Here is a 9393-nt window from a genome sequence, read left to right on the forward strand (position 1 = left end):
TTGACCAAAAAAATAACATAGGTACCAAATTAGAAAAAAAAAGAAGCCAAATTCAGATATCAAATCATGTATTAAGTGTAATGAGTACTAATGCATACAATATTTCAAGCCCGATTTTTAGAATCAAATTGGTGGTCAAACCGATCAAGCCACTGGTTTACCTATTTAACCGGTTCAATTAAATAAATTATTAAAAATTTCATAAAAAAATATTTAAAAAATTGAAAATCCGGTTTAAACGATTCAATGTTCTTCTCCATATCAATACCTTGATTGATTCCTGATCCGATGAATCTGATCCAATAAGCTTGAATTATTTCCTAAGTCTTGTATTTCATTAAACTGTATAGCACGTGAACTGCTTATACCTTCCTATATATATATATATATATATATCAGCTAACTAATCCAATATCTCCACGAATCACATAAACATAAAAGAAGCATTTTATAACTGTCCAAAACCTGTCTTTTCTTTTTCTTTTTTTTTTTCAAGTTCAAGATGTGTAGGGTTAATTCGACAATTATCGCATTTCTTAGTGTTTTGCTGTTTTGGTTTTCGAGCTTTGAGGTGACGTACAGTGCTAGGGAAGGCAAACAGTGGAGGAAGCAGAGCATAGCTGGTGGTTTCCGCCGTCTAATGGCGGAGGGAGGAAACTCTGACCTCGTAGCCGACGCCACTACCACCTTTAATGTGTTGGAATACGGTGCCAAAGGTGATGGACGCACAGATGACTCCAAGGTGCGTGTGTTACTACTACATAAAAAAAAACATATAAAATTAAAAAAAACATAATATCATATCTTTTAAAATTTTATTTTTAAAATTATTTGTTGACGTAACATATAAAAAATAGTATTATGTTAGCATTAAGTACATATAGATTGCCACGCTAGTTACAACACCAATATCATTTAGAAGATTATGTTTTAGTAAAGATTTTCATTAAAAACCGATTTAATTTTTTAAAAATATTAATGATATTAAAAGAAGAACTAAATTAATAAAAACCTTAAGAATCAAATTTATTATTATGCATATAAAAAATATATTTAATTATTTAATTAAAAATAAATAAATAAAACCCATATTTTCTAAGCCTTGAACTCACCAAATCAGACAGGCTTCCACACTTTTAAGTTAATGATATCATATATATATAAACCATTTACGATTTGATCCGATTCAGATCTCATTAAATTTGATCTCCAAAGAAATAAAGATGTGGTTGATTGCAAAACCAGGCACTGGAAGCCGCATGGGCTGATGCTTGTAAAGTTGAGGCATCAACAGTGATGGTTCCATCGGGTTCAACATTCCTTGTTGGACCAGTTTCTTTCTCAGGCCCCAATTGTCAACCCAATATCGTCTTTCAGGTAAATAAATCAATTGAGTAAGTTTAATATTCCAATACTTCCGCATACCAAGAGACTAATGCATTAAAAAAAATGATGTAGTTGGATGGGAAGATTATAGCTCCAACAAGTTCCAAAGCTTGGGGGTCGGGCCTCTTGCAATGGATTGAATTTATAAAACTTAAGGGGATTACAATTAAAGGCAAAGGTACCATTGATGGTCGAGGTTCTGTGTGGTGGAATGACTCACCCACTGCTCAACCACAAGATTCCACAACTAATCACACGGTAAGCTACTAAAAATGGTAAATTTGTCATCAAGGCCCCTGTATCGTGAGTTAATTTGGGACCAATTAATTAATGCATATTAAATTAAAGAGTAAACTAACCCTTTTTTGTTAGAAAATAAATCATCCATCTCTACACGGAAATATACTTCATGCTAAAGCACAAAAACTGGTTTTTAATTGTAAATATAGATGAATTTTTTTGATAGAAAAAATAATTTGCTCTTTGATAAGGACTAAATTATCCATTTTTTTAATAGAAGGGAAAAATTACAACTCCCCTCCCCTCCTAAATAGTTTTACTCAAAAATGAATTTTAATCTTAATTGTTTTTTATTTGCTTGTGTGTGGAGGCAGATCAGTGGCGAGCTGGATGGAAAAATGCCAAGCACCAAACCAACAGTAAGTCATCCTTGTTTAAAACTCCATCTTTTACAAGCTGACTTGATTGATGATGATGATGTGGTATTGGCAACGCATGCATGCAGGCATTAAGATTCTATGGAAGTAATGGTGTAACAGTGAGTGGGATAACGATACAAAACAGCCCCCAAACACACTTGAAATTCGATGACTGCACCGGCGTTCAGATTTCCAACTTCGTTGCTTCGTCCCCCAGTGACAGCCCCAACACCGATGGCATTCACCTCCAGAACTCCCAAGATGTCGTCATCTCCGCCGCTACTCTTGCTTGTGGTAATTTGTTTTTCAAGTTTTTCTACATATTTGAAGAGTTATACACTCGTAATATGACTGAATATGTATCGGATTCTGGAATCAAATACCAATATTTCAAGAAAAATGAATACTTGAAGCAGCTTAGCTCTTATTCAAACTTAAGTATAAGTTTTGGCCTACAAAGATATAAATTATTAAAATTGTGAAATAGTAATTTGACTATCATAAAATATATATAACTTAATTTCACCCTTCCCAAAAAAAAATTTCTGACTTCGCTCCTAGACTCAGATAGATATAGATACGTTTAAATTCTTTTAAAATCTTCTATATATTTAAAGGTTACATGAAAAGTAATATTACATGTTCATATTAAAATATTTGTACACATGTATCTAAATGAACAAGTTACTAACCAAGAGATTGCTTTTGGCTTGTGTAGGGGATGATTGTGTGTCGATACAAACAGGGTGCTCAAATGTATATATCCACGATGTGAAATGTGGACCAGGCCATGGAATCAGCATCGGAGGACTTGGAAAAGACAGAACCAAAGCCTGTGTTTCCAACATTACTGTTCGAGATGTCAATTTACAAAACACATTAACTGGTGTCCGAATCAAGACATGGCAGGGAGGTTCTGGTTCAGTGAAACAAGTGACATTCTCAGACATACAAGTATCAGAAGTTGAAACTCCAATAATGATCGATCAATTTTATTGTGACAAAGGCCACTGCTCGAATCAATCTTCGGCTGTAGAAGTATCGGAGATAAACTACGTAAACATACGAGGAACCTATACAGTTCAACCGGTCCACTTCGCGTGCAGCGATAGCTTGCCGTGCAGTGGGGTATCGTTAAGTACCATCGAGCTGCAATCAGTTAAAGAAAACCATCCTCTCAGTGGACCTTTCTGTTGGGAAACATATGGTGAGCTCAAAACATCAACTGAACCACCAATTAGTTGTTTGGAGAGTGGGAAACCATCCAACGCTGGAACTCAATCCAGTTCCGATTCTTGTTGATGAATACCCGATATCAGTACGCACCAGTTATATGATTAGTAGAAATATACGGTTTGGGGCTTTTAGTTACAACATGTTTCAAATTGGTACCAAGTGTATTGTAATTTGTTGCCTGCAGGGCAATGTAGGTAAAAGGATTTAGTTTAGTTTGTGGCCATATTTAGTATGGGTGTGCAATGCAAAATTTATCATATACAAGTAAAAGGTATTTGGTTTGGTTTGCTATTTGTAATCCAATATTTCTATTCCACATCTATTCAAACATGAATTTAGTACATATATCTTACTTGTGGATGAATCATTTTACGTAAAATAAAATAATTTTTAATTATATTGAGTGACTAAAACGTAAATTTCTAATAGTTTAGTGATGTAGAGTGTAGTTTACCCTTTAATTTATTTGCCTTTCTTATATTTATTTTTTGATGAATTTCAAGGGAAGGATAAAGCTAAGGCGACCCAGGTCACACATAAGGCGATGAACACCCTGGCGATTCAAACAAAATTTAGTATTATTTTTTAAGGGTGATTTGCACCCTTAGTCATTAAATTATGGGTAATTTTTTGTTTTAGTCACTTAACTAAAAAAAGTTATAATTTAATAACTAAATTATTCGAAAGTTTTCATTTAAGTCATCGAATTATTCAAAAAAATTTATATTTAAGTCACTTAATTGTTTTTTTTCTTTTTAAAGTTCTGCTAGTGAGCTTCAAGCAATAATTTGACGATTGGTATGGTGGATTAATATCCATCAACGAGAAAGAACATACCTTAGCTCCAAGTTGATCTATCAGCCACTGTCGGAGATTGGTGAAAAAAGCTGTTTGAATTTTGGTGCGCAGATCTGTGACGTTCGAAGTTGTTTCATGAAAAAAAACTAAACTATAGAAGAGAAAGAGAAAAAGAGCTTTCATAGACAGTGTAAACAGAGAAAGCCATATAGTATTGATTTTAACAATCTAATAATTTAAATGAAAACTTTTGAATAGTTCAGTGACCAAATAGTAAATTTTTTTAATTAAGTGACCAAAATAAAAACTTACTCATATTTTAGTGACTAATGATATAGTTTACCTTTTTTCTTTAAATAAAATTCATGTTAAGCCCCTGGGGAACTTTGGAATTCCAGGAACTACCCTGGAATGAAATTATTTGAGCAGATTGTTTTTAGATGCCACTGATTAAATAAAAGAATAAAATAAGCTGAGACATAAACGGAGAGACTCTGAGGAGAAATAATATCAGATCCTCCTTCTAAGCTCTCCACAAAGGTAACCTAATTAAAATTCCTTTTTCTCCTTTTATTTTCCCCCTGAAATCTAAGTTCTTTTATCGAGATCAAAGCAGGTAAAAAACCGTTTATTTTCAATGATTTTTTCAAAGTTTTAACCCTTTTCATTTAACTCGTTTTTATTCAGGGCTTGTTTGATATATCTGCTTTTGTTATTATTATTTATTTTAATTTTTCTGGGTTTATGTTATTTTTCTGAATTTAGGATTCATTTTAACGCTTTGGGTTTTTCTTTTGTGTATGTATATGATTATTCTTATGCCTTTGCTTTTTTTCCTTTTCTTTAGATTTTTGGGTTAAATAATTTTGATATTTTCTATCAAGTTCATGTATATATCTGTTTATGTTTTAAGTTTTCTGGGTTTATTTCATTGTTTTTGAATTTAGTATTGAATTTTATTGGTTTGGGTCTTCTTTTCTTTTTTTTTTGTAGATGTTATATTTGATGATTCTTTGTGCCTTTCCTTTTTGCTTTTAGATTTTTGGGTTGAATAATTTTTTATATTTTCTATCAAGTTGATGTTTTTTGTCTTGAATTTATTCGGGTTTCGAAATTTATTAGTGTTTTTCTGGGTTTTTAATGTTTGATTTGCTAACTCTTTATGTGAAAATTCGATGTTGCGAGCTAGAAAAGGGGGAAAAAAAGAGAGAGATGGGGTTGTCTTTTACAAAGCTCTTCAGCCGGCTTTTCGCCAAGAAGGAGATGCGTATTTTAATGGTGGGTCTTGATGCAGCTGGTAAAACCACTATTTTATACAAGCTCAAGCTCGGTGAAATCGTCACCACTATCCCAACCATCGGTGAGTTTATGGAAGATTCACATTTCCCCTGTATTGTAATTACGAATTGAAAGAAATGGTTCGAAAGACTTCGTTTTGCTTTATAATTTGAGTTTGATTCAACTGCTTGTTGTGTTTGAATCTTATTGATAACTGACTATGATTTTGGCCTGGATTTTGGTAAAAGTATCATGGAGACTCTTGTACCAAGAGTCGGATTGCATTTTGCCTTTTTTACTCAAGAAATGGACAAATTAATCTTTGTACATTAAATCAAAGAACAAATTGGTCATTCTATTAAAAATTTCATCCATTTACTTTTAAAAACTGGTCTTTGTATGTCAGAATGAGGTACACATGGCCATGTGTAACTTTTTGATTATTTTGTCAGTAACAGTAGAAATGGATGAATTTTTTTAACAGAAATGCCAGTTTTGTCTTTGATTTAACATACAGGGACTTATTTTCCCTTTTTTGAGTAAAGGGGGAAAATGTAATTTGACTCCTAGTATAGGAGCTCGTATGATACTTTTACCCCTCGAATCTTTATGTTATTGTCAGTTGGTCTCTGAACCAAATAAGTCCGATTGAAGTGCTTATATGTGAATCTTATTGTCTCATTGATAACTGACCATGATTGTGTCCTTGGACCTCAGTCGGTTTGTGAATCAAATAAGTCTGATTCGGCTTTCCTGTTGTATGTGAATCTTATTACCTTATTGATAACCGACCGTGATTGTCGGTCTTGGTTCTTATGTTATTGTCAGTCGGTTTGTGAACAATGTAGTTTTATCTTTATTTGTAAAGGAACTCATATGATTCGTAGATTTGGAAGAAAAGTCAGATTTACTGCTTGTTTTATTTGAACTTTTAGCGGTATCATTATAGTTTTGAAGAAGAAAGGTTTATTAAATATAATTCTTTGATTAGTTGAGTGGTAGTTTTTACAGATTGATTTTTATAATGAGATGGATTTTGGTGGTTTACCATGTTAAAGGTCTATTCGTATTTTTTTTTGAAGGATTCAATGTCGAGACAGTGGAATACAAGAACATCAGCTTCACTGTTTGGGATGTCGGTGGCCAAGACAAGGTAACACATATTAATAAAAAAACCAATGGAACGAGGTTCATATGTAAAATGTATTGTGACATTTACTCAGATTCATCCCACATGTCAGTATTGTGATGTTTAGATGATAAATCACGAAGCATTATTTTCAAGAATTCTTGCATAGGGATCCAGGGGCATAAAACTTTCCGATAATGCATGCTGATTGTCATTTGTGAAAAGAATCCTTTTTGGCATTTGTGTTGTTGATACGCTGGACCTAGAAGCCGCATTCTTGGTGGAAATTCTTCTTTCTACTATATTTATTTGGATCTCTACATAGTCACTTTCTATCTTTCGTGTGCAGATCCGTCCTTTGTGGAGGCACTATTTCCAAAACACTCAAGGTCTCATTTTCGTGGTGGATAGCAATGACAGGGACCGTGTTGTTGAAGCAAGGGATGAACTGCACAGGATGTTGAATGAGGTATGTTGCGTAGTCAAATACGGAAAATCCAATGAAATATTTTTCCTTTTTATCTTACATGGACATATATATATATATATATATACACATATGCTAACCTGTTTTTTCCCCTTTCAGGATGAATTGAGAGATGCCGTTTTGCTCGTATTTGCCAACAAACAAGATCTTCCCAATGCAATGAATGCTGCTGAAATAACTGATAAGCTTGGTCTTCATTCTCTCCGCCAGCGCCACTGGTAAATATTACCTTTCGTTTTTGCCTTTTTCCCCACCCTCATGATTTAGGCTCACATTATTTGTGATATTTTCCGTTTTGATTTGGTGTCGTGTCGGTTACAGGTATATCCAGAGTACATGTGCAACTTCTGGAGAAGGCCTTTACGAGGGACTCGATTGGCTTTCCAACAACATTGCTAGCAAGGCAAGTGCTTAAACCACAACGTTCAAGTAGAAAAGCATGTACCATCATAGAATAATAAACACGGAATTGAAAGCATCGGTCAGATTGGGTTTAGATAGAAGTCATAATTTGCTTTCTTTTGCAGGCATGAGGGAGGATGGGTGTTTGATTGTTAGCTCAACTCTGGCCAGGATAGCTTCCTCTGCTATACCGAAACTTTTTCGTAACGACGGAATGTTTATTAGATATGATATTGCGATATGCGCTTTGTTTAACCTCAACTATACCCGTGACTTTCGGAAATGGGAGTGAAAATATTTCGACTGAATCAAGTTGATATGTTTTATTTTATCATCCTAACTCGATTTATAAATTTTTTGAATTGAGTCGAGTTGAGTGAGATTGCTCGAGTTAAATTAAAAAATTAAACATGTCAAATTAAAATCTTGTTACAATATATTAATTTCATTATATAAATTTAAAATTATATATATTTGGAAAAAATTGAAGAAAAAAGAATAAAATATTTGAATTGTTAATTGGTTTTAAAATTATAAATATTTTGAATTGTTTTTGTAATTTTGTTGAAAGTGATTAATTTATTCATTTTAAAATTAAAAGAGATTAAAGAGGTATTTACAATAATTTATTATTTAAATTATTCAAATTATATGATTTAATTTGAATTCAAAATATTTATTTAATTTAACTTGAAAGAATTAAATAATTTAATTTGATTAACTCGAAATCTAGCTGTGTTATCACTAGTATTTGGTGTTCTTATTCGTCAAGTTAAGTGCACATGGAAGGAGTTACATGTTTGTATATATAAGTGAGAAAACGAAATAAAATTTGATTAATTTCTCGAAATTTACCCATTTTATTTTAAATGTTCAAAACTAATTTAATACAATTAAAAGAATTTATTTGGACATGCCGGTTGAGTGGCAAAAGGAAAAAAGAAAGAGAAAAAATTGGTTTAGAATATAGGTTGAGTTTTACCTTTAATATTGAAGACCCAACCTCAACTCAACTCATTTTTTAAGTTTATATTAGGTTAAAAATTATGTTAAGTTATTTTTTGAATAAAAGAAAATTAAAAAAAATATAGATGAACATAGTTTATGATTTAAATTAAAAGGAGGTTGTGAGGCATGATTAAGGTGGCTGTCCATCAACTTTCCCATAGTTGAAGACAGCCTAATCCAAAATATTAGCCACAACCTTTTTATTATGGCTCTAAATCAAAGTTGATTGCTGTTCACGAACCACATTATCCGTTTTCCTTAATTAGGAAAGCAAACCTAATCTTTTGTTTCTAAATTAGGAAATGGCCCCCTCCCATTTTTGTAATTTGCTGTCTTAGCCCTAACAATTCACATTAAATTCTTGATTTTCACCCTTAATATAATTAAGGGATAATATCATTTTTAGCCTTTCAACTTGGCAACTAAATTCACTTTGGTACCTGTATGTTTTTTCTACTTTGGCACTTAAACTTGACAATTGAGTCCATTTTGATCCCCGGACTTAAAAAAATGTAGAAGTTTGATGATATGACACTCTAGGATTGTGCCATACCATCACTTGAAAATTTACAAATTTATATAAATTTTCAGATAATGATGTAGTACAATCTCAGAGTGTTACAATCAATGCTTTAATAATTGGATTGGTGGTTAAACATGTTATGCCACCAGTTCTTGATTCAACTAGTTCGATTGATTCGACCGCCAAACCATTAATTAAAATTTCATAAAAATATAAAAAAAATATTAAACCAATTCAACTACCAATTTTGTCTCGGTTTTCTATTTTTATTGATTTCAAGCAGTTTCTAACTCAATTGATACAACCTCTTTGTTCGGACAATTACAACAATCAGTTCTCAATCCGTTCGATCTAGTCTTATTTTGACAAAACAGGTCACATCATCAAATCTTGATGAAATCCATATTTACAGGCCAAAATGAATCTAGTTACTAAATTCAAAGACCAAATGACTATATATTAAATTTTAAAATTATTTTCCTTGTTT

The 9393-nt window shown here is 32.4% G+C and overlaps 2 protein-coding genes across 7 annotated transcripts; both read left to right on the top strand.

The window, feature by feature from the left end:
- Window positions 1-433: 433 nt before the first annotated feature.
- Window positions 434-3624, top strand: LOC105768785 (polygalacturonase At1g48100). 2 transcript variants are annotated; one of them, XM_012588958.2, is made up of 6 exons: window positions 434-742; window positions 1246-1377; window positions 1459-1644; window positions 2001-2045; window positions 2132-2339; window positions 2764-3624. In XM_012588958.2, exons 1-6 carry the CDS (start codon window positions 503-505, stop codon window positions 3345-3347), a joined length of 1395 nt encoding a protein of 464 aa, XP_012444412.1. In that variant the 5' UTR covers window positions 434-502; the 3' UTR covers window positions 3348-3624. The 2 variants fall into 2 exon arrangements, with proteins under 2 accessions (XP_012444412.1, XP_052489735.1); XM_052633775.1 differs by lacking the exon at window positions 1459-1644.
- Window positions 3625-4454: 830 nt separating this feature from the next.
- Window positions 4455-7683, top strand: LOC105768803 (ADP-ribosylation factor). 5 transcript variants are annotated; one of them, XM_012589017.2, is made up of 7 exons: window positions 4456-4619; window positions 5269-5439; window positions 6440-6510; window positions 6836-6955; window positions 7073-7191; window positions 7295-7376; window positions 7501-7683. In XM_012589017.2, exons 2-7 carry the CDS (start codon window positions 5292-5294, stop codon window positions 7504-7506), a joined length of 546 nt encoding a protein of 181 aa, XP_012444471.1. In that variant the 5' UTR covers window positions 4456-4619; window positions 5269-5291; the 3' UTR covers window positions 7507-7683. The 5 variants fall into 5 exon arrangements, with proteins under 5 accessions (XP_012444452.1, XP_012444471.1, XP_052489718.1 ...); XM_012588998.2 differs by lacking the exon at window positions 7501-7683 and having other exon boundaries at window positions 4455-4619; window positions 7295-7388; XM_052633758.1 differs by lacking the exon at window positions 7501-7683 and having other exon boundaries at window positions 4465-4619; window positions 5274-5439; window positions 7295-7388.
- Window positions 7684-9393: the final 1710 nt, after the last annotated feature.

This window comes from Gossypium raimondii, chromosome 7, assembly GCF_025698545.1.
Source record: "Gossypium raimondii isolate GPD5lz chromosome 7, ASM2569854v1, whole genome shotgun sequence".
In the NCBI taxonomy this organism is placed as follows: domain Eukaryota; kingdom Viridiplantae; phylum Streptophyta; class Magnoliopsida; order Malvales; family Malvaceae; genus Gossypium; species Gossypium raimondii.

Bases quoted from the DNA above. Each gene is read 5' to 3' on its own strand.
- LOC105768785 (XM_012588958.2), top strand. From the start codon at position 503: ATGTGTAGGGTTAATTCGACAATTATCGCATTTCTTAGTGTTTTGCTG. The intron at 2,046-2,131 runs GTAAGTCATCCT...GCATGCATGCAG, and splicing joins TGCCAAGCACCAAACCAACA to GCATTAAGATTCTATGGAAG. The intron at 2,340-2,763 runs GTAATTTGTTTT...TGGCTTGTGTAG, and splicing joins CGCCGCTACTCTTGCTTGTG to GGGATGATTGTGTGTCGATA.
- LOC105768803 (XM_012588998.2), top strand. From the start codon at position 5,292: ATGGGGTTGTCTTTTACAAAGCTCTTCAGCCGGCTTTTCGCCAAGAAG. The intron at 5,440-6,439 runs GTGAGTTTATGG...TTTTTTTTGAAG, and splicing joins CACCACTATCCCAACCATCG to GATTCAATGTCGAGACAGTG. The intron at 7,192-7,294 runs GTAAATATTACC...TGTCGGTTACAG, and splicing joins TCTCTCCGCCAGCGCCACTG to GTATATCCAGAGTACATGTG.